At 49.9% G+C, this 22,492-nt stretch overlaps 7 protein-coding genes across 7 annotated transcripts; 4 read left to right on the top strand and 3 right to left on the bottom strand.

Annotated features, from left to right (window-relative positions):
• Window positions 1-227: 227 nt before the first annotated feature.
• On the top strand, window positions 228-3,387 carry MCM7 (Mcm2-7 hexameric complex component). The gene is made up of 5 exons (XM_024901665.2): window positions 228-504; window positions 561-820; window positions 879-1,003; window positions 1,063-2,983; window positions 3,055-3,387. The coding sequence occupies exons 1-5, from the start codon at window positions 456-458 to the stop codon at window positions 3,133-3,135; spliced, it is 2,436 nt and encodes an 811-aa protein (XP_024766499.1). The 5' UTR covers window positions 228-455; the 3' UTR covers window positions 3,136-3,387.
• A 40-nt stretch (window positions 3,388-3,427) lies between these two features.
• On the bottom strand, window positions 3,428-5,189 carry TrAFT101_003736 (mitochondrial 37S ribosomal protein mS29). Its single transcript, XM_024905784.2, has 2 exons — window positions 4,452-5,189; window positions 3,428-4,356 (listed from the first exon to the last, which is right to left on the bottom strand). The coding sequence occupies exons 1-2, from the start codon at window positions 5,056-5,058 to the stop codon at window positions 3,578-3,580; spliced, it is 1,386 nt and encodes a 461-aa protein (XP_024766500.1). The 5' UTR covers window positions 5,059-5,189; the 3' UTR covers window positions 3,428-3,577.
• A 263-nt stretch (window positions 5,190-5,452) lies between these two features.
• On the top strand, window positions 5,453-6,604 carry TrAFT101_003735 (uncharacterized protein). The gene has a single exon (XM_024907325.2). The coding sequence runs from the start codon at window positions 5,652-5,654 to the stop codon at window positions 6,246-6,248; it is 597 nt and encodes a 198-aa protein (XP_024766501.1). The 5' UTR covers window positions 5,453-5,651; the 3' UTR covers window positions 6,249-6,604.
• On the bottom strand, window positions 6,418-10,747 carry TrAFT101_003734 (uncharacterized protein). Its single transcript, XM_024898881.2, has 3 exons — window positions 9,336-10,747; window positions 8,251-9,075; window positions 6,418-8,187 (listed from the first exon to the last, which is right to left on the bottom strand). The coding sequence occupies exons 1-3, from the start codon at window positions 9,913-9,915 to the stop codon at window positions 7,430-7,432; spliced, it is 2,163 nt and encodes a 720-aa protein (XP_024766503.1). The 5' UTR covers window positions 9,916-10,747; the 3' UTR covers window positions 6,418-7,429.
• A 2,019-nt stretch (window positions 10,748-12,766) lies between these two features.
• On the bottom strand, window positions 12,767-15,357 carry TrAFT101_003733 (uncharacterized protein; the record flags this gene model as incomplete). Its single annotated transcript, XM_066126975.1, has 7 exons — window positions 12,767-13,943; window positions 14,010-14,100; window positions 14,328-14,515; window positions 14,578-14,626; window positions 14,687-14,741; window positions 14,819-15,207; window positions 15,291-15,357. The coding sequence occupies 7 exons, from the start codon at window positions 15,355-15,357 to the stop codon at window positions 12,767-12,769; spliced, it is 2,016 nt and encodes a 671-aa protein (XP_065983083.1).
• A 2,137-nt stretch (window positions 15,358-17,494) lies between these two features.
• On the top strand, window positions 17,495-19,002 carry TrAFT101_003732 (uncharacterized protein). The gene is made up of 2 exons (XM_024904838.2): window positions 17,495-17,875; window positions 17,938-19,002. Exons 1-2 carry the CDS (start codon window positions 17,512-17,514, stop codon window positions 18,555-18,557), a joined length of 984 nt encoding a protein of 327 aa, XP_024766505.1. The 5' UTR covers window positions 17,495-17,511; the 3' UTR covers window positions 18,558-19,002.
• A 754-nt stretch (window positions 19,003-19,756) lies between these two features.
• TrAFT101_003731 (uncharacterized protein) lies at window positions 19,757-22,463 on the top strand (the record flags this gene model as incomplete). The annotated part of the gene is made up of 7 exons (XM_066126974.1): window positions 19,757-19,972; window positions 20,443-20,781; window positions 20,846-21,226; window positions 21,280-21,511; window positions 21,559-21,607; window positions 21,674-21,855; window positions 21,919-22,463. The coding sequence occupies 7 exons, from the start codon at window positions 19,757-19,759 to the stop codon at window positions 22,461-22,463; spliced, it is 1,944 nt and encodes a 647-aa protein (XP_065983082.1).
• Between the last annotated feature and the right edge of the window lie 29 nt (window positions 22,464-22,492).

Below are 22,492 nucleotides of genomic sequence, written 5' to 3'. Positions count from 1 at the left end.
TTCCTGGGGAACCGGCAACAATGCCGAGGCAAGAGTCATGTGCGGCTGGAGTTACCAAGGCACAGCAGAGAGAGCACCGCCACCGACCGGCTAGCAAACCTGCGGCTGGAGGCTGGAGCTGCTGTGGCTGTCAGCTGGAATGCCCGCGGCGCGGGGTACGTACCTCTTAATTGGCTTTTTGGCTCTGCAGACGCGTCGCGCGTCTGTCTCGTGTCTTTTTTTTCTCTCCAACGCTGCCAGCCTGAGCACAAGGCTAGCTGCATTGCCAGCCAAATTCTCCATCCAGCTCCTGACTAACCAGCCTCGAGGCACCCGCATCCCTGCAAGTTGGTTTCCCAGCCCACCAATTTGTGCATCGCATTGCCTCTGCTTTGCATTCTTGCGAGTCCCTCCTCTTTTCGCATCGCAAGAGCCTCAAACCCACCAGCGTTGGCAATCGGGCATCATCACGCAAAATGGCGCTCCGCGAGTTCAAGGCGCCGGTCAACTACGAGTCCCAGCAGTGTAGGCACAATTTCTGGTGGACCATTTGAGCTGTGGCAAGGCTAAATCTTATGCAGCGGCGTTCGAATCTTTTCTCAAGGACTTCAAGACATCGCCAGAGCACACCCTCACCACCGCCCTTGGCAACATCACAATCGACGAAGATGAACTCAGCGACGACTATGATTTCATGGACGAGGACGAGCAGACGCGCGATCGCCGCCAACAGGAAAGGGCCAAGAGGAAAACACCCCAGCACAAGTACAACGATATGCTGCAGCTGCTCGCCAACCGCAAGCTCGACGAGTTCGCGATTGACCTCGACGATTTAGCTACTGTGAGTTGGAATAGGGATTGCTTGCTTTGTGAATTGTCCGCATGCTGATTGCAGTTAGTGGGAGGAGCAAACAGATGCGTCCATGAAGCTTGTGGACTCAATTGAGATGAACACAAAGCACTACGTCGAGATTATGGCTAGGGCGGTAGACAATATCATGCCGCAGCCTAGCGAAGAGGTTAAGTATGGATATTTCCATATGCAGAGGTGGGAAGGGGAACGATGCTGACTTTACTCAATAGCTTCAAAGACGATGTCCTAGATGTTTTGATGGCCCGACGACAAGCTAGAAATCGGGAACTCGACGAACTGGCAGAACGAGATCCCACCACCGCTGAGGATAAATTTCCGGCCGAGCTGACGCGCCGGTATACTCTCGTCTTCAGACCTCGGACTAGCACAGGGGAGGATATCTCCAAGGCGTTGGCTGTCCGACACGTTCGAGGCGAGCACCTCGGCCACCTCATCACCATCCGAGCTATTGCCACGCGCGTTTCCGATGTCAAGCCCATTGTGCAAGTCAGCGCATATACCTGTGACCGCTGCGGTTGTGAAATCTTTCAGCCTATTACTGACAAGCAATTCGGGCCCCTGACCATGTGCCCCTCGTCTGACTGCAAGAAGAACCAGGCCAAGGGCCAGCTGCACCCCTCATCCAGAGCCTCCAAGTTCTTACCATTCCAGGAGGTCAAGGTTCAGGAGTTGGCTGAACAGGTTCCTATTGGACAGATTCCTAGATCACTTACCGTTCACTGCTTTGGCAGTCTTGTCAGAAAAGTAAACCCTGGTGATGTAGTTGACATTTCCGGAATCTTCTTACCAACGCCTTACACAGGCTTCAAGGCTATGAGAGCTGGTCTCATGACTGATACGTACCTCGAGGCTCACCACATTCACCAGCACAAGAAGGCGTATAGTGAGATGATTGTCGATGCACAGCTGGTCCGCAGAATTGATCGATACCGACAGTCGGGCCAAGTTTACGAGCTGCTCGCTAAATCCATTGCCCCAGAGATCTACGGCCACCTGGACATCAAGAAGGCTCTTCTTCTTCTACTCATTGGCGGTGTCAACAAGGAGATGGGCGACGGTATGAAGATTCGTGGTGACATTAACATCTGCTTAATGGGTGACCCTGGTGTTGCCAAATCTCAGCTGCTGAAATACATCTCCAAAGTTGCTCCTCGTGGTGTCTACACTTCAGGCCGTGGAAGCAGTGGCGTCGGTCTTACCGCTGCCGTCATGCGAGACCCAGTCACAGATGAGATGGTCTTGGAAGGTGGTGCTCTTGTGCTGGCTGATAACGGCATCTGCTGTATCGATGAATTCGACAAGATGGACGAGAATGACCGTACTGCCATCCACGAAGTCATGGAACAGCAAACCATTTCCATTTCCAAGGCCGGCATCTCCACAAGCCTCAACGCCCGTACCTCCATCCTCGCTGCTGCTAACCCGGTCTATGGCCGATATAACCCTCGCATCTCTCCCGTTGAAAACATCAACCTCCCTGCTGCACTCCTGTCTCGTTTCGATATCCTCTTTTTGATCCTCGATACCCCTACCCGAGACGCCGATGAGCAGCTTGCTAAGCACGTTACATACGTGCACATGAACAGCCGACATCCCGACCTTGGCACCGACAATGTCGTCTTCTCCCCGCACGAAGTGCGATCTTATGTCGCCCAGGCTCGAACATATCGACCAGTCGTCCCTGAGTCTGTCTCCGAGTACATGATTAAGACATACGTTCGCCTGCGAGACCAACAACAGCGAGCAGAGAAGAAGGGCAAGCAGTTCACACATACCACACCTCGTACTTTGCTTGGTGTAGTCCGTCTGGCCCAAGCTCTCGCTCGTCTGCGCTTCAGCAACCAGGTCACACAAGATGACGTTGATGAGGCCTTGCGGTTGATCGAAGCCAGTAAGGACAGCTTGAACACTGAGGCTAACGGTCCTCGGCGTGGTCTTAATGCCAGCAGCAGGATCTACAATCTTGTCAAGGCTTTGGCCGATTCAGGTGCTTGCCGTCCTGACGATGCAGATGAGGATGACGAGCTGGGTGTGGAACTCAGTATGAGGAAAGTCAAGGAACGAGTGATTGCCAAAGGCTTCACGGAAGACCAGTGGCTGAATGCCCTGGAGGAATATACCACGTTGGACGTAAGTGTTTTCAATCGGCTTGTTTTCTCATTCTTCTCCCTTCATAATCTAACGCTGTTTCTTCTATTTAGGTTTGGCAAACTGCTGGCGGTGGCTCAAGACTAGTATTCGTTACTGCGGATGATGAGAGAGAGGACAGTATGGAAGTGTAGGAGAGTAAAAGTTAAGGGCTAATGAGAAGAGGTTGGATGGCTTTGCAGGAAAGCGATGACATTGTTGGAACTATTTTTGCGATTGGTTTGGCGTTATTTTATTTTATTTTATTTATTTTTTTTTTTTTTTGGAGACCCCCTTTTGTCACAATTGGAGGGTGTTGAGAACTGACCAAATGCATTTGGTAGACTTGCGATTAGATCTTGTAAGAGGCTAAATGAAATAAAATATATAGTACCTAATGAACTGCATAGGTATCCAATATTCCGCTGCTAGTGAAGTCTTTTTTTTAAGGCCATCAATGTTCATTTGTCCTCTAATGATATTCTAGGGCGGCATAATATATAATACATATTCATACAACGCATTTTTTACTTTTTTTCTTCCTCCTAATGTTCATCCCCCTCATATTCCCCCTCTTCCTTTTTGGGTTTTCCTCATTTACATCCTCATCGTCATAAGCGAAGCCTTCTCCATCTCACCCACAATGCCATGTCCTCCCAAAGCCCACTTCTCCGCCACAGCCCTCGTATCAAGCACGCTGCGCAGCATGCCGCTCGCGCCCCAGTACTCCATCAGCACTCTCGCCTCGTCCTTGGAAACGCCCTCGAGGCGGAGCACGGTGCTGTTCTTGAGCGCGTCGTAGACCCGGTCGTCGTACTTTCGCTCGTAGGCGTTGGGCTTGGGGACCTCGCGGCCCGCCTGGCCGGCCTCGAGCTGGGACAGGACAAGCTCCTGCGAAGGGCGGTAGTGGGTGTTGTTCTGGGAGGTGGCGGCGATGACGGCGCCGCCGTTGGGGAGCTTCGTCTTGCCGGAGAGGGCGTCGACAAACATGCGCACGAGGACGAGCTCGTGGGCGTGGACGATGTTGAACGAAGGGTCGCGGTACTCGCTGACCTTGTTGATGTGGGCGAGGCCATCCAGAGTCAACAGGACCGGGGGTTGTCCGGGCTGTGTCAGTTCTGTCCACAGGGCCGACAGCGTGGGCCAGGCGAATTCGCTCTCCTTGGCGCTCAGGGCCAGGTCAGCCAGCGTGGCGCCTTGCTTGAGACTCGTTAGGCGAGACCAATCCATCTTCAGGGGCGTCTTCTCTAGAACTGCCTTGTTGGCTTTGTAGATGTTTTGGAGCAGCTTCAGGCAGTATACCGGCTGGGCAAACTGCATGGGCTCTGTGTCGGGAATGGGGGAAAACTCTGTGTTTCCATTTGTAAGGTCCTGGCCTAATGTGATGAGAAAAAACCAGTGAGTTAGCATACTTTTTCTCTCTCTCAATCTCAATCGTGAACCCAAGTCATCTCATCGAGGATAGAAATACCTTCAGGAATGTTTATCACCACCCATTCGTTTAGGAGCGCATGCGACTGGGCCTGAAGTAGGGTCAAGCTCTTCCCCGAAAGCCGGCTTCCTGTCAAAACACACTTAAAAGCTTCCTTGTTCTCTACCGAAGCCTCCAGCTTGCTCATCAGTTCCACCGTCTCTTTCCGCACCAGAACGTGGGGTTTCCGGAACAGATTCCACGTCTGTGTCGTCTTGAACGCCTCCAACGCTCTCAATTGATCCACCACCTGGTCCGGAATGGCAAACATCTTGCCGCTGCTCTCGCCCTTGGCCATGGTCTGCGCCTCCAGGTTCTCAATGCCAGTCACAGGCAGGGCGCTGTTGTTGCTGAGCTGGATTCGTTTTCGGAAGGCCTTGCGCTCGCCGGGGCCGGGTTTCTTGACAGGCACAATGTTCTGCTTCTTCTTGTATGTCTTCTTCGTCTTCTTCGGTAGATCCTTGCGACTCTTCACGGCGGGAGGAGCCGCGGACAGCAAGCTGGTGGTGGAAAAAGCTGCCACGAGAGATCGCATGACAGGCTGGATGCGAGGCGCCACTGGGATCGCGGGCCTGGCGAGGGTCCGCAGAGCTTGTGCGGAAGCCATGATGGATGATGTTTATACGAGCAAATAGAGAAAGGAGGAAATCAATGAATAAATAAGTGGCCTTTATATATCCTGTCGCCGCATTGAGGCCGAGCAGCGGCGGCGTTGGCTTTTGCGATTTAATCCCCCACGTTTTTGGAGGCTCGAAGTTGCTCTACTGGGCCAAAAATCTCAAAATCTAATGCACCTTGGTGGCAGGAGGAACTGACAAAGTACCGCTCAATACGGAAATTGCACTAAAGGTACATAAAAGGTACCTTGCACGCTTCGCTGCTAAAACGGACAGCAGCAAGGTTGTCGTTGGCCGGAAAATTCTAAGCCGCTGATCCGATGCAGGCAAACTAGCTTAATCGAACTTTCTTATCGATCAAAAAAATTGAGAAGCGTCGCAAGAAAAGTTGGCTGCAGACGCGAGTGATCCAAGAGCCATTCTTCTTTCTTTGCGCCTCGAATTTTTTTTTTTTCCAAATAAAAGAAGGCGAACCAACGCCTGCCAACCAATCACGCTCACTTTTTCGACACTACAAGAAATCCAATTCCTAATACCCAAAAATATACCATATAAATAAAATAATACGGACATCCTCCACACAATGGCGCTCCCCATCTCCAAACCAAAGCTCCCCGTCGTCGTCGACAAGCCCACGCCCTACACCTTCGACCTCGGCAACCTCCTCGCCGAGGACCCCAACCCCGTCATCCTCGACCGCTCCGCCATCGACCAGTCCCTCGCCGAGATCGCCCGCGACGGCGCCCAGTCGCTCATCAACCAGCTCCTCACCACCTGCCCGCTCCAGTCCACCAGCGACGGCGTCCTCCTGACGCTGCCCGCGCCCGCCACCCGCCTGCCCCGCGAGAAACCCGTGCCCCAGCCCAAGCCGCCGACCAAGTGGGAGCGCTTCGCCGCCAAGAAGGGCATCAAGGCAAAGACCAGGGAGCAGCGCCGCAACCTGGCCTACGACGAGGAGTCGGGCGAGTGGAAGCGCAAGTGGGGTTACAAGGGCCTGAACAAGAAGGGCGAGGACGACTGGCTGGTCGAGGTTGACCCTAAGAAGGAGGCCGCGCGGAAAGAGGGCACCAGCATCAGGGCCGATGGACGGAGGGAGCGCGTCGAGAGGATCAAACGCAACGAGAGGAAGATGAGGAAAAACCAGCGGGACGCCGCAGAGAAGATGGGCAAGAAAGCCTAAGGGAGACGAGAGACGACGGTACACAATACATGAATCCAGCTATTCCACCATTGGAGGGTCTATTCATAATCAAAAGTCAGTCAGACATGGCTACGGCGTTATAGGCGTGTTGGGAGGGATTTAAGAAGAATCCTGCATCAAGAGAAATCAAGATACATGTCGGCTTAGTCGTTATCTATCCATCTTATTGGAGGAAGGATTGCTCAAGTTTTCACATTCACATTTTTATATAGATGTTCAAGAGAACCTCAAAGCTAGCATAGCAGCAAACAATTTTGTTTCACGTTCGCCAGATTCCCTCCCAATCCCTAATGGTTCAAAGGTTGTCAAAGATAAAAGAAGACAACAAAAATTCCGGCCACTCCTTCTCTCCATCTTTACTCAAGCAGCTTTAGAGCCACCAACCCCTTCTAATCTTACACTGCCGTCCATACTCCCAATCTTAAATCAAGCTAGAAAGAGATAGAAGGAGAGGGGGGGGGGGGGGGGGGGAAAGGAAAATTAAAGGCTCACAAACAGCCATAATCTCTATATGTAGCCTCCAATTCTCCATACGGCCTAGCTTTTAACAAAGGAGAATGGTCTGAGAAAATGTTGGCCTATACGATATTCCACGGTCGAGTCTTTGAATAGCTAAAAAGAAATCCGAAGTCGTTTCGATGATGCAATAATCTGCAATTAAGAATCGAGAAAATAAACCTGGGAAAAGTGTCGTCGCGACATTGCTGTAGGGTGATGAAAAGACAAAATAGGAAAATATAGGAAAGCCAGACCGAAAAATGCAAAGAGGCAGATGGCACATATGAAACAAGAGAAAGCAGTGGGAGGACCACTGAGTCCCCTGAAGCCCGTCTCGAGATATATAATCTTTTTTCCACACCACAGTGACTGAGAAAGGACAGGAAGGGCGCTCAGTCCATGACGGACCAGACGTTCTAGTGTTAAGAGATGCGCTAAATTCTGAAAGAGACGAAACAAAAACGAGTCATAAACGGCGTGATGTCGTAAGTCGGCGCCGATGATAACTGCTGGGTATCTTTGCCGAAGGAGTAAATGATTGCATGTGAATTTAGACTTGCGAGGTGTTCTTTTTTTTTTTTTTTTATTCCTTTCTTTTTTCTTCTTCTTTTCCTTGTTCTTTTTTTATAGTTTTGTTGGTTTGCTATAGCTCGGCTCACTTCTTAGAAGCCGAGGGGTGATAGAGGCTGGATCGGAGACAAAGGACGCAGTTCTCGGGATCCGGCTCCAGTAGTAGCTTGTGAATGCGTGAAGCCAAACATGTCGCTAACGTTATCCTCCTCCTCGCTATGGTCGCTCAGGGCCGTCGAGATGGATGACCGACGAGACGAAAGACTGTTGTTGGACTTGGATGACTGATTTTGGTGCTTACCCACGTCTTCTGTCGGTTCGCCTGTCTCTTGGATCGATGGCATATTGCTATGTGACGAAGCTGGTTTTTCTGCATGCTCGACATCGCTTTGGTTGGGAATTTGCATTTCAGCAAGGCCCCGCGGCGGAGGTTGGTCGAATATTCGGTACTCTTCTTCAATGAACTTGGCCTCGTTGCTGCAGCCCTTCCAGCAGTCTCTCCAATCGCAAACCAGAAATTTAAAGCAAAAGGCGTCAATTTTCATGCACGGCTGGAAGCAGATGCATAGATTTCGGAAATCCATTTTATTCTTGTCAGAGTGAGCAAGAAGCAGGCTGAGATGGCACGTAATGGCAAAAAGCAGGTAATAGTTGAACGGGGAAAGATTCGAGAGCTCTTCGATAAGCAGCTGGGGGACTTTTTCAGCACCCTGACACTCGCGAGCAATGCGCTCTTGGGCCGCTTTGGGGAAGAGCTCGTCAGGTAGTTCTCGAAGCCAAGCTTTGAGCATGGAGCCTACAATGTTGATATCATAGAGGTCGTTTTGCTCAAAGAGATTTACATCGTACTCTGCAGACATTTGTGTTAGCCAGGCTCGGATTCTCAATAGAACAAGATGTGGTGGAAACGCACGCTCATCAAACTTTCTTTGCCACTTCTTAACTTGAGGCCCGCTTCCAGGCACGCGATAAAGACCTTCAACTTCGGTCCCCTTATAGTTCAAATAATCGATGGCTCTCCACGGAAATGCTGGCATCCAGAACTCTGTCTTGTCTCGCGAGTCCTCCAAACGTTTTGAAATTCGAGTTAAACGTGTCTGTTCGACCAAGGGTAGATTAATCACCTTCAACACATAATGTTCGTCGTCTATCACCAGCTCTTTTTCTGTTGTGCTGCCGCTTCGCGAACTCTTTCCAAACAGACCTTTGCTAATTATGTCAGCAGCCCTGGTCGACGAGTATCTCAGCCCGCTGAGAAAGGTTGATGCGCTGGTTTCCCGTATTGACGAGGAATGGGCTCTTTGTTCCTTCTCTCGAGGAGCATCTTTGGCGGCAGTAGTAGAGGTGCCGCCGGCCGTTCGGTCCTCAGGCCGACCTCGACCATGGGAGTTCATCCCGTCGTCTTTAGGCGCTCGCTCTTGCGATACTGTCGCAGCTTGAGCAACGGCAGTGGTAGTAGAATTGGTAGAATTGGAAGCGTTGGTATTGTCAGGAGGTGGGGGGTTGCTTGACGCGGCTGGTAGTGGTACTTGCGCGGGGGAGGGTTTATGGCGACCGTTTTCTTTGTCGCGAACCGATTTACTGCGGCCAAGGAGCGCAAACGACTTGGACTTGTTTTTCCTAGCAGATGGCAAAGGTGGCGGTGCCTCAGCGTCTCCAGAGGATGAAGCGGAAAGATCAGAGCGTGACGGATAAGAAGATATGGATTTCTGTTGGGTGTTCTCGATATTGATCGGGTCTAAGAAAGTCAGATGACAAACGGTTAGCAACAAAGTTTCTGACTTGTCTCTTCTCCCCCTTCAAGATTTAAAAAGAAAAAAAATTTTTATGATAAATTAAAAACAGTCGCCTGCGAATGGATAAGTGTGCCATGAAAGGATGTAATGCAAGGGAAAAGGTGCTAAGCTAGCGCGCACTGCCATTGTTGGCGTACGCACTCAGCCTGATGTTTGTTATAATAAGGATCCTGCATGCTCTTTTCGCCCTTTGAAGCCTTACCTTTGTGGCCTGCCCTTTCGCCCCCTTCACTTGCTTTCGGCATTGGCTGGCTCTGCGACTCTGTGTGCTGATGGGTGTGTGCGTGATGAGGCTGACTGGGAGTTTTGGGGGCTTTGTTAAACTGAAAGAAGCTGGGCTTGGCCTGTTTGGTGCCACCCGTCATGGCTTGGCGCAGTTCTTGGGGTGGCAGCCCGGCGGAAGGAGGATCTGGGGTGGAAGCAGTCGATGGCGAGGGCTGCAGCAGGTCTGAATCATCGCGGGCGTTTTGGGCGCGACACAGCTGCAGCAATTGCTGCTGTTGGTAGTTGCGGCTGGCTTCGTCTGACGGTCCGGTGCTAGTAGCAGGGCGTGGCGGCTGTGGCTGTAAGGTTGGCGACCTGCCCGTCCTCGGCGGCCGGTTTCTGTGAACGGCAAACTTGCTGATGGGGAAGGGAGAGATTCGCTGCGATCTGGGCGATTTCGAGTCGACTGGCGACGCGGCGGCTTGCGATGCTGCTTCGGCAGAGGGCTGCGGCGGGTCGGCATCCAGAGCGCTGGCATCTGCCAGTATCAGCGGCTGCGGCGTGGGCTTGCGTCCCATCTTTGCAACCCCGGCAGTGAGTGTCGAGCGCTCTGGCCTGGATGAGATGGAGGCGTGCAGCAGCAGCGGCGCCTTGGTCTGGCTGGCACTCCTGGGAGGTTTGCTTGCTGAGCCTGCGACTAGGGGTGGGTTGGCGCTTTGGCCTTGGGGCCCTTGGCCCTTGGATAGGAGACGACGTGCGACGGTCAGACTCCGGAGCGCGCACAGCGCAGCAGCAAGGCGGGAACAGGAGCAGGAGGCGTCAGGAGACGCAATGCACAGGAGAGAGGCGGATCTTGCAGGCGATGCTGTGCCTCAGCTGTGCCGCGAGTGTTGGAAATCCACGATGGAGATGGCAAAGGGGCAGGCCGGTGGGGGTCGACGAGACGAACGATGGACTGCAGCTTGTCGCTCCCAGCATCGGCTTGGCGAGCCGGTGTCCCAGGCCGTGGAGAAGGGAGAGGGGGCGAACTTGTATCGACTAAGTGCGAGCAAATGCGCTGCGTACCAGTACTTACTTGCCTTGCGATGGTCGTAGGGCCCCGGTGCTCGTGGCATATACAGGTAAATGATAGGGCTCGTAGTCGTGGATCGTGTGTGGTGTAAAAGTCAAGCAGCGTGCGCGCAAGGCACACCCAAGACACGATATAAAAGGAGGAGAATACGAGTGTCTGGTGTGGGTGCGTGCTTGCTCGCGAGGTACCTCCAAATAGGTGCGTATTAAGCCATGGATGGAGATTCAGCAAACTGGCTGTTCTTGGGCCCCAGCCTGGACTCTCTCTTTCTTTTCTCCATTGTCTGTTGCCGCTGGCGACAAATACGTGCTAAGGCGCAGAGGACAGGCAGTAGTAAGGTAGCGGGACTCAGATGATACCACCTGCTCCCTAGGTTAAGGCTAAATCTCATCTAGGGAGGATAGAATACACCTGCAGAGATGGCACTAATTGATCCCATCTGTTGGTGCTGTCTCTTTGGCAAGGCATTAATACTAGGTACTTTAGAGACCGTGTGTTGCTAGGGATCTATGAAACGCAAAGCCAGCCGGGGCCATCAAACGCCCCTGTGTACTTTATTGTCCGATTTACAAAGTATTGGAGCGCCAACCAGGCGTCAGTGGCTTGGCTGGGTGGTGCTTCACTCAGATTACTACATGTACTGTACTGTATGAACTCGTAATACTGCGATTGTGAGAAAAAAAAGAAAAAAGCAGGTAGGTCCGGTCCAGCCCATGCCCTAAACAATCCCTTCTGGGGCACGTATGTCGATACTTGCGGTGCCTGGCCTGGCTAAAACGGATAGCGTCAGGGTGGAGGCGCTGGTAACTGCGCCAGGTACGGAAGCGCAATTGGCAAGAAGCCACGAAGAACGGAGCCAAGTGGCTGCTAGACAGCGACTACCGCATTTAGAAGGCCACAGCGCCAAAGCACCAGTAACACACGGGGCAGGCACCTAGCGTTTAGTGGTCGCAGCTTTCCCTTTCTCTCCTGGAGCACGCGCGCCATCGTATCTGAAACGCCTCGGTGGCCCCGGGAAAGAACCGCTCTTTCAGGGGTTGCCCCCACGTTACTGGCTGCGTAAGCGGCGGCTGCTCCACCTCCTCCTGCCCCCAGAAGGAAGCACGTTGTACAAAGGACGGTGGTACTTGCTGGGACTAGCATTTCGATGTGACGGATACCTCCCTTGCAGGGCTACTGTATATCAGACATCGACTCAGGAACATGTCAGCTTAGCCCTGCGCAGCATTCGCGTATATTGTTTGGAGCGCTTTTTATGTCTTACAGCATAGGATAATAGTATTGGCGTCTATCCGGCGCTATCGTATACATACTAGTACTATGCAATAGCAACCTGAAGTCCAAGTCTATGATGCACCAACTGAGGGCTAACAGGATGTATGGAGTGGCCACTGCGCTAAAGTACCTCTGATGCAAAACGTGATGCAAGCGACCCGCGTGTCAAATATAACAACTTAAACTCTCAGCACTCCGAGTTGCCACTGTAGTAGTGCCGGGATGGCATGTGAGTACCCAGTACATGGCAGTCGTTCGTCATCACTGCGACGTTAGGGCATTGTACGACACAGATGGATCCCAATCCGGCCGATAACACGAGGCTTGACACAAGTCTGAGAGGAACAGTTGGAAGATTGCATATTACGCAAATCAGCAAGCACCCCCCCTTTTTTCTAAAAAAAGAAAAACGGAACGAAGAGAAACGAAGGGAAAGAAATTATTACTACTGCATACGAAGTACATGCCTCCTACTCTTTACTGCCCCTAATATTATCACGATATACAGGTACTGCCTAGTAGGTAGTAGTAGGTAGGTAGTAGTAGTAGTAGGTAGCAGCTGGCGAGTTGTACAGGTACATATACCTTACCGCAGAGGCAGCCAGAACATCCGTAGTGATGCATCATTTTGCTTCTTAGCCTGCAGATGCCATTCATGTGACCACGTAAACGGACGCCGCTATTGGGCAACAGCGGTGGCCATGCGATTCAATTATCCGGCGTTACACCCATTCCTAATTGATGAATGGCGCCAAGTATTAAGCCGTAGCTTCAGCAGCATGCGATGACACCCAGAAGGGTTGGATGCTACCGCTGCTATCAGAGGGTAATCGATTAAGCGCGCATCATGATTAAGATGCGGAGGTGGCAGAATTCGCAGGCATATCGTATAAGGCGCCAAACACATCAACACTTCGAATGATAACGATGAGCCTTATGTAAAAGATGCGAGTTATTAGTACATACAGGATTTAGTTCTTGTATGAAAAACAATGTTTTCAACGTGTATCATACATATTATTCTTATCTCATTTCCATCATTATGTATCATCATCTGACTTCTTCTACAAAAGCAAGTTATCTCATCGTTGGACGTAGAGTGCGACAAGCATAGTAACGCCAACCGCTTTGATGCTTCTCATTGCAGCTGAAAACAATCCAGAGGCTGCTTCGCTCTTGGGGATGGTAGTCACCGACGTAGACGGAAGGCCAGCTGATGCTGTGTTGGTTGAACCAAAGTCTTCTCCGTCTGAGCTTCCCGCATTGGTAGCTGAGGTTTCTTGAGAGCCAGGCACACCAGTTTCACTGGATACAGTCTCGCCGGCAGCGCCTGAGCCGGTTCCTGTGGTATTACTTCCAGTCTCACTGCTCTCTGCGCCAGAACTTCCGGACACAGCTGCAGTGGCCGAAGGCCCAGGAGTGGGCAGTGACAGTGTAGTTCCTCCCAAAGAAACGGGAGGCCCGCCGGGGATCAAAGTCGTAGAGCCAAATACGAACTCAGACTTAGAGTTCTTGCTAAACGTAGCTGAACCGACAACGATGACGGATGAGGGAGGCTGACTCCCCTTTCCAGCATGCTGCAGAGCTGACGGTGAGCCGGTGCCACCCCCATCTTGATCTTGAGTCTGGGACGGGGTGCTGTTCAATGAACTACCGCCAGTTTCTGTACTTCCACCACCAGCGTTGTTATTGTCTCCCCCCGTTGGTGGTGGCGGCGGTGTATCGCTGCTGCTACCCGGAGAAGAGGGATTGGAAGCAGGAGAACTGGAAGGCTGAGGGCCATTGGTGCCGCGACCAGCTGTAGTTGCAGGGGGAGGGTTGGTCCCTTCAGAATTGGTATCAGATGCCGGAAGTGAAGATGGAGAGTTGTTGGGGACAGAAGAAGCTGGTGCTGAAGAATGAGGTGTCACCGGTGGAGGTGAAACAGGTGAAGCTGACGAAGCTGATTGAATAGGGGGAGGAGGAGCAGATGATGATTTAGGAGGGGGTGGTGGCGGAGGGGGTACCGAGGAAGACTGGGCAGGAGGAGGAGGAGGTGGTGATGATTTTGGTGGAGGAGGCGGTGGTGGCAGAGACGTGGGAGATGATTTAGGAGGCGGCGGCGAGCTTGTCTGAGGAGGAGGGGGAGGGGGAATAGAAGAAGGCAGGGCGGGAGTCGTACTTCGAGGTGGACTAGGAGTTGTCGACGCCTGAGAAGGCGTTGAAGACGTCGGTATGAGCGCAGAGACGGGGCTAAGCGCCGAAGGAGGATCATAGAACCTAGATAAAGAGACAATCACCTTGTGAGAATATGCTTTAAACAGGCAGAATTCCATCTTAACTCACCCTCCGATGGCATCACTAAGACACGCATCCCAGCCCGGTTGTAAACTTCTGACTCTATCGGGAATGACAATCGTGGGATGACAAGGGTCAGCTATTCAAGGAATGCAAAGTCAGCAAGGATGTGACCAACTCATATGTAGATCTTCAAAAGAGAAACCGGAGAAGACAAAAATCGATCAGCATGAACATACGTGGAGTAATATGAAAACCAGCATTAGAGGGGTTTCCGGGAATATATGAATAGCCCGATATTGTCGAACAGTTTCTCTCTAGATCTTTTGTGTTAAGCACAGCAGACCCGTCGGGAGTGTTTCTAACTAGTAATGACAGTGCCACTCGTTACCGCAGTCACAACATCCTGGGTGCCAACTACTCCAGTGAACAGTAGAGTTGATAATTCTGTTGGGTCGAATGCGATGGTTGTATTCGCATAAGCTGATCCAACCAATCCGCAGTAGTCGAATGCTGATAGGGAAGAAAAGCCGATATAGATGGATGGAGACTCGCTATGGCGAGGCCATATTAGCCATGTTAAGAACATAGACTGAAACTCGCTGCATTTACTTACTATAAAATTCCATTAGATGAAAAAGCTGTGACAGCAGGCGTCTCGGTGGCTGTATCAGTATTAATATGGCAAGTTCACGCTCTTAAGAGTATCCTGCGTTTTGGCATACCGTCAGTCCAGTAGAACACTTCCACCGTAGAAGCTTGAATTGTGCAGCTGTAACACTAGAAGCGAATAGAGAGAACGCATTAGCGTCTTGAACATAGAGAAACATTACGGCATGCCAATTAGGCCCACTTACACATGGAGATGTCGCAGATCCATACCACAGGTTGGTATCTGGCTCAATAAAGTTCCCCGTATTCGTGATGACTGAAGTTAAATCCAAAACTGTTGTTACTACCGTCGTAGTACTGCTAAGAGTTTCCGTGAAAGTAGTGACCCCAGTTCCAATGGTCCTAGTAAGTGTCCGAGTAGGAGCGTCTGTTGCATCCAGCCAGGAATTCACAGACCCAATGCATTGACATTGCAAAGCAGGTTCCCTAGAAAGACCCGAATACGCTGCAACAGCAACAGCTTGAAGAACACTGACTTCAATAGTGCCGCATGTAAGGTTTCCAGACGCAGTGGTACTCGGTGGTATTGTAGTTGGCAACGTCACAGGCTGGGTAATAGTTCCGTTTAACGAGACTAAAAGCACATGAGAAAATACGAGAGTCGACTCAAAAGAATGGCTGGTTTGAAGAGATTATCAAGTTGGGGTGGTGACTTACATGGCGACGCCTGCACTGTACCGCCAAAGGCGAGCAGAGCCAGAGCTCTCGTGAGACCAACCATCATATCACGGTAGCATTGGCAACTTGAGGCTTGATGAGAATCAAAGAAAGAAAGAATACAGACTATGAATATACTCTGCGCTAGATATATTCCATACCATCCATCAGGCTTATTTGTATTGCTCCACAACCTACCGCCAGCTAAGCGGCTCGGCCCAACCAGGGGTATCAAGACATGCGGCTCCTTAAACGATATGGCGCCGGAGCAACTTGACTGCCCGAATATTTCACCTGGTTGAGAGGTTATAACGTGCCATATGAGCACTGCAAGCCTTGAATTATTGTCTATGACATACTTGCTAGCATGTCTATAATGTATTGTGCTCGTAGTAAATATCTTCAGCTGTTTACAAGCCATATAACGTTTTCTTAGAGTTGATTATCGAAAGTACTCGGCGGTGGAGTGACTTATACATAGGCCCTTGTAAGTGCCTTTACATTATTACTCAACAACTCAAATAACATAGCCACCCGAACATACAATTACAATTACATGTAGTTCAATCTTGCACTGCCTCTGCTGCCTCCATTGCCTTTACCATTTTTTAGGTATTATATATTTCTTAAATATATAGATGTGAGTAGACTGACGTTTCCGTCAAGTTACGGCTAGGGCGTTGAATAGCAATTCCCTGTTTTCACTATCATTCGAGCCTCGTCAGCACTAGCGTGTTGTTTTGGGGGATATTAGGCAGTTCACCTATATATAGGTACGGCGGTATCGAGAGAGCTGCAGACAGACCGTGACGGTGCCAGCATAAGCAATGAGGAATGACTGTAAGACACTCTTACGCGAAATGGTTAATTATAGTCCAAACAAACATAAGTGGTCTCTAATTTCGGCGCTTTCTCTTCACTTCATGAGGTGTTGACCTTTAGGGGTCAGTTATGCGCTCATGAAGGATTTGTTTTCTTATTCTAATTAGTAGTACTACGTTGGAGTTCAGATCTATAGTTCGTGGATTTGTTGGCTGCCACACATTAAAGTGGATTCTCTCTAAAATCTTACAAGCAAGCGGCCGCCGAGACTACTTGTGCATGGATTCGACCAAAAATGGCCCAGACCAGCTTTTTTGTCACAATTCTCTCTACTGGCTCAATGATGGGACCAAAAGAGCTGAAGGAACGGCGGAACAATTTGGACAAGGAACATATTATTATACCCAAAATTAGAAGAGAAGCGTCTATACTACCTAATCCTGCTCCACTAACATTAACACCTTACAGTTCCTTTGGTTAGCAACTTTACCATCTGAGCTTAAGGCGCTCAAGATATATTATAGCAATGTCATCGCAGCTATGCCATGCGCTACTATATGCTATTGATTCCAGCCCTGTTTACCCTCCGGATTTACGCTATGGAATAATATTGAAACGAGACGCAGGTCTTCAATACCGCAGCTTGCATGTCTTTTGGCCAGTTTTTGATTACTGCTTTTGCCAGCTTCGTTAAATCGAACAATCTTGATTCTGGCTTCGCTCGAAGCTCGGCGCAAGAAAATCGCATGAATGGTTAGCGAGCCCTGATCTAAAAGTATTAGTAAAACAGTTTGCATTTTCTTTCTACATAATAACAGTAAATATCAAGTCTTTCATCGCATATTTTCTCATCAACGCGAACAAATGCCGTTGCGGTAATACCTAATGCGGAAAACAGAGCCGCAAACAGGATGTATCAGTGCATAGCCACTCTTATTGCCTACCTAGTAGTACCTAGTCGCTGATGGCCTTGCCCAACGTTATCGACTATAATAACTAGTTTGAGTAAAATAATCCGACATGCACGACTCCATACAGATTCATGACAATAGACGCTTGGCCACAAGTTAGAATGGCTATATAAAGGGCCGTGTACACGCACATGCACCCATCAGATCAGGCGCCTGTAGCATTCAACCAGACACCCCCAACGAGGAGGAGAAAAGATGAAGATGGATATTAGAATGAGAAAACATCTGGCAGATGAAATATATATTTAGTCTCTATTAAATATTTGCTACCACCAAGGCATCTATCATTTTGCTGTGCGCGTATAGTTCTTAGTATCATGGCAGGGAAGATGGCTTTTATTAGTAAGCAACTTTTCCAACTGCGTCACTGAAGCCACACTTTCACAGCTACATGTTGCCTCCATGGAATACTCACTCAATATATCACCATGGCACAGGCAGTTGCACATACCAAAGGCGCAGAGCTGGCCACAGATGCTCATGTGAAATATGTTCTCACTCTGGATACCAAAACCGATGAGCTGGACTATTGGATGACAGAGCACTTGCGGCTAAACGGTGCATACTGGGGCCTATGTGCACTCCATTTTCTCAGCCATCCTGAAGCTCTGCCGCGCAAGGAGACTATCGACTTTGTGCTGTCCTGCCAGCACGAAAATGGCGGTTTTGGAGCTGCCCCTGGGCATGATGCGCACATCCTCTCTACTGTAAGTGCGGTACAGATCCTCGCTATGGTGGATGGCTTTGAAGAGCTGGAAGCTCGGGGAAAGGGAAAGGCCATCGTTGGCAAGTGTAGGTGTTGACGGGCATGTCTCTTGAGTGCATAACCAGCAAGATGCTAACATATTTCACAGTCATAGCGGACCTTCAGAATCCTGATAGTGGAAGCTTTTATGGCGACGAGTGGGGTGAAGAGGACACGAGATTTTTATACGCAGCTCTCAACGCCCTGTCCCTCCTCGGTCTCTTGTCGCTGGTCGACGTTGACAAAGCCGTATCACACATCGTATCCTGTGCGAATTTTGATGGCGGCTATGGAGCGAAGCCTGGGGCAGAATCCCACTCTGCCCAGATCTTTACTTGCGTCGCTGCTCTCGCCATCGCAGGGCGCCTGGATCTCGTGGACCATGAGAAACTCGGCCGTTGGCTTAGCGAGAGGCAGCTTCCTGGCGGCGGACTCAACGGCCGACCTGAAAAGAAGGAAGATGTTTGCTATAGCTGGTGGGTCTTGAGTAGTCTTCAGATTATCGATCGCGTGCACTGGATCGACCGCCAGGCGTTGATAGACTTCATCTTGGGCTGCCAGGATCCTGAAAACGGTGGCTTTTCCGACCGGCCCGGTGACATGGTGGACGTTTGGCATACATGCTTTGGCACCGCAGGGCTGAGTTTACTTGGATACCCCGGCATGGAGCCTGTGGATCCGAGATACTGCATGCCCAAGAAGATTGTGGCAAGAATTCTAGGAGAGTGAGGAGGATGAAAGGTATTGGACTACAATTGTCCATCTAAGATTCCCCCTTTTTTCTTCAAAGTATATCTTGCCGTGTCTGATAGATTGCGATATCGACAAACTGCCCTCGCACTACCTAGTTATTAGGTGATTCTCATTAACAGGCATCGAGCAACGGCATCATGGAAAATATAATACTACGGGAAAGGAGAAAAGGTTACTTGCTCCCATAAGTAGCAGTTACCCTGTAATATCCAACATAAATACGACACATGTATTGGTTATGCTTTGTGTTTCAATAACCTTTGCGCGGTGAGGTGGTATAGCCTTGGATTAGCATTACCCTAGAAACGAATAAGAGTAGGTATCTATCCAAAGCAGGGCACAAAAACTGGGCAACTAGTATTACATCTAATACTATATCCTGTATACAAAATCACGCTGTAGACGGTAAATCAAAAGTCTTTGTACGCACGCATTCGTATCCGGATATTATTATACTGTGCAGCGTAAATTGCTATGGCTCTTCTCAGCAACACGAAATAGCTTGCATTGCGATAACCACCAAAAAATACTTTCAGCGCCATAAATCTACAACCTATCACCTGCCAAGCCTATAATTTGATTGAGATGATATAATTAAATGGGTAATGTTAGTGAAGAAAATCAGCAGTGAGACAAATAGCAGGTACGTAGTAGGTAGGTGTTACAGGCTACTTCAAGAAGAGAATAGGGGATGATGCATTCGCAAAATAAAGGAAAACACTGAAGAGTACAAGTGCCGGCGCCTACTTTTATAGTACTTAGTAACTACTAAGTAGATATGGGCAACTACTAAATAAGATGATTTGCATTCATATAATGTACTACTAGTACCTAGGTACCTGTTTGGCCATCTTTTTTTCTAGGTGCCGTATCGATATCAGCAACGGATTCCATAAAGAAGGAAGGCACGATGCAAGACCACGGCTACGCAATATTTTCACCCAAGAAGGGCTAGCCTCATCTTTTGGCCCTTTATCCATGCATGATGGAAGGAAACTGATATTCAAAGGACGAAGCTGCTCGTCTTCTCCTCCATCCACCACAATTCCAAGAATCGAGCAGCAGCGTTTCTGCGGCGTGGTAGCCAAAGGACTCCTACCAAACGAGGCTCTTGCCTGGACACTGCCTAAACACTGCCTAGACACGACCTCAGCAGCAGCTGCGGCATCGACATCATGGATTCTTCCTTCTTGGCACAGAACTCGCGACGCCTCTCGGGCTTCTCTCTTCGTCCTGGCCCTTCGCCGCTCTCGTGGGATGGAAGCGAACCGGGCCTAGAGTTTCACGCAATGCCCCAGCTGCCTCAATGGACACAATCTTCTGGGGCGCTGCTGCCTCAGACGCTGTCGATCATCATGCCATGTCCCGATGTGGACGGCTACTATCCAATAGTGAGCCTCATGACTTCTGTTTATGCTTCTTGTTGCGTTTCACCGAACTCTCCTCCCTTTCCTACTCACACCCTACCCATACCGCTACCTACCTCCCAATCTTCTTTTCCATCTGAACTGAGCTTGTGTGGATCTTTCTGCATCCTGGTGGCCCATTTGCTTCTTCCCTCCAATCCCTGCATACCCAGTTGCCCTTTTCCGAATCACGTCGCTCTCTACCATTGCTTCTTTGCTATCTGAGGCTACCCCAAGACCGCATCTTCGTTTCGCTGCTGTTATTGCTATTATTGTTGCTGTTTCCTGCCCCGACATCACCACTTGGATTCAGCCCGGCCCTCTGGGTCATGAATAGGTTAGGCCACTCAGCAACGTTCTCAATTGCAGACAAATTAACTGCGCCTGCGAAGCAACATGTTTTATTTTCCGAATAGTCTTGTATCAACGGCCATGGCTAATAATGATTGGAGCAGGACATGGCGTCGGTTGTTACAACGGGCAGTTCTTCTGGGTCCAGTAGCAAGCAAATACCTTTGCTATGCAGCGTTTGCCCTGAGACACCCCGGTTCTCTGACGTATCGCACCTCCTCACGCATATTGCCTCCAAAGGCCATCTTCATCATGAAACTCAGACGAAGCTGAAGGCCCATCAGGATATTTCAGCCTCCATCTCCCTTCAGCAGTACGAGCAGTGGTACAAAGAAAATGGCATCGAGGGGCTGCTCGTTGAGAGAATGAAGGCCAAACAGCTGAAAGAGGCTGCAAGAAATAAGCGAGCTAGGGGGGCTACAACAGCACTCACTTCTTCAAAGGTATATTTTGGGGGGGTTTGAGCCCGGCGACTTAGCTACGTTGGCATACTAAATGAGATAGCAGCAATCCAAGAGAAGACTCAAGCGAACCGAGTCCGACACTCCTGTAAAGAATGAGCGCGAAGAATATCCCCTAGAATTCCCCGTCTATCCAGGATTCTTCCCATCCGATAATGAAAACGATACTCCAGACGACTTTTTCGGATCGGCCGACATGATGGCACTGAAAGGTCAAGTTTGGCCAGGGATGGGCAAGATGGATTTGGCAAATGAGGATATGAAGCGTACTCGCAACCAGAGGAAGCCCAAATCTGTCATTGAGAAAATGAGGAGAACGTCTGAAGGCATTGAGCCCACACAAGTTGTGATGACGGCCGAGTTTGAGGTTGAAAGGATCAAAGATGTGTACGATAGCTCTTCCCCGGTGCCAGACCAGGAGGAAGCGGTTGGTCTCCACGCCCCAAATCTTTTCATGATTTTACAACTAACTTTGGAGAGACTCCGCCCAAAAAGGTAGCGAAGCCTCGACGGAAGCGAGGGGAGCCTTTGGCCGAGATTTCTGCCAACATTACTCGAGGAAATAGCCGTCGTATCACACGCAGCAATCTTGGCCAAGAAAAAGGTTCTAAGCCGCTTCTGGGGTACAGCCGGACTTCAAGCTCCGATATTACACCCCTTGGACAGTTTAAACGTTCTCACGACATATTCCGAGATGAAGATACGATCACTGGTATGCATGCCTCCGATCCCCGAAATCTCGTTACTGATCTGACATAGGCCTCTACGATAATCGATCGCTGTCTGCTTCATCCCACAGAGAACCAAGGTACTATCAATCTGGGAAATTCTTCACATAGTCCAAATGTTGTACTAACTCTTCTCTGCCTTCTAGGTTTGATCTACGCAGTCGAGTTGGGTTGCACCAGTTGAACCCGATATCACACTCTAATCTTGTGTCCCCCACGCCGCCATCGCAGGATATACCAGATAGATCATTCTCAGCACGGGAGCTTACGAGAGGTAGAGGAGGTCAAGAGCAGCCTTATCTCAACATGGGTACACATGTAGGGCTGGGTTAGACATCCTACCTCCTAACTCCTGAGTCTGATTGTGCAGTACTAATATCATTTTTATCAGGCGCTCTGAACCACTCGGACCTATCATATTCTCTGAATGGAACATCGATCTATAATAACCCACCGCGCTTTCCTTTCTCTTCAAGCAACCATTTCAATGGTCTTAGCCATGACCATTTTCGTCTTTCTTCGGGCCACCATGCTCAGCAAAAGATGGATGATTTCTCTAATCCTAGTACTAATGATGTAGCCGCAGCGGCAAATCAGTTCCTTGATATGCCCGGAGCGAATCCGCTATTCTCGCAAGATCGTCTCTTCTTTGGGTCCTGCGGTCAATCGAGCTCTGCACAAAGCATGTCTTCGTTGGGATTTACATCGATAAATCGCAATCAAGATGCCGCCCATTCGATGCGCCAAAACCATGACCAATCTCAATCCACTGCAAGCATCAAACTTGAGCCACAGCTCTGCGATGTTCTAGATGATGGCAATATTGACGACGAAAAAGAATCACGCTATCCCTTACACGGTATTTGGGAGTCACAAGGCTCTGAAAATGGCGTAGATATCAACGAAGAGCTCCGACACGACGAATTAGAGCTCTAATGTCTCCTTGACATGACCCAGCTATTTAC

The sequence above is a fragment of the Trichoderma asperellum genome, chromosome 2, assembly GCF_020647865.1.
Source record: "Trichoderma asperellum chromosome 2, complete sequence".
Taxonomy (NCBI): Eukaryota; Fungi; Ascomycota; class Sordariomycetes; order Hypocreales; family Hypocreaceae; genus Trichoderma; species Trichoderma asperellum.
The sequence above is the reverse complement of the archived record's forward strand: the minus strand, read 5'-3'. Positions and strand labels throughout refer to the sequence as shown.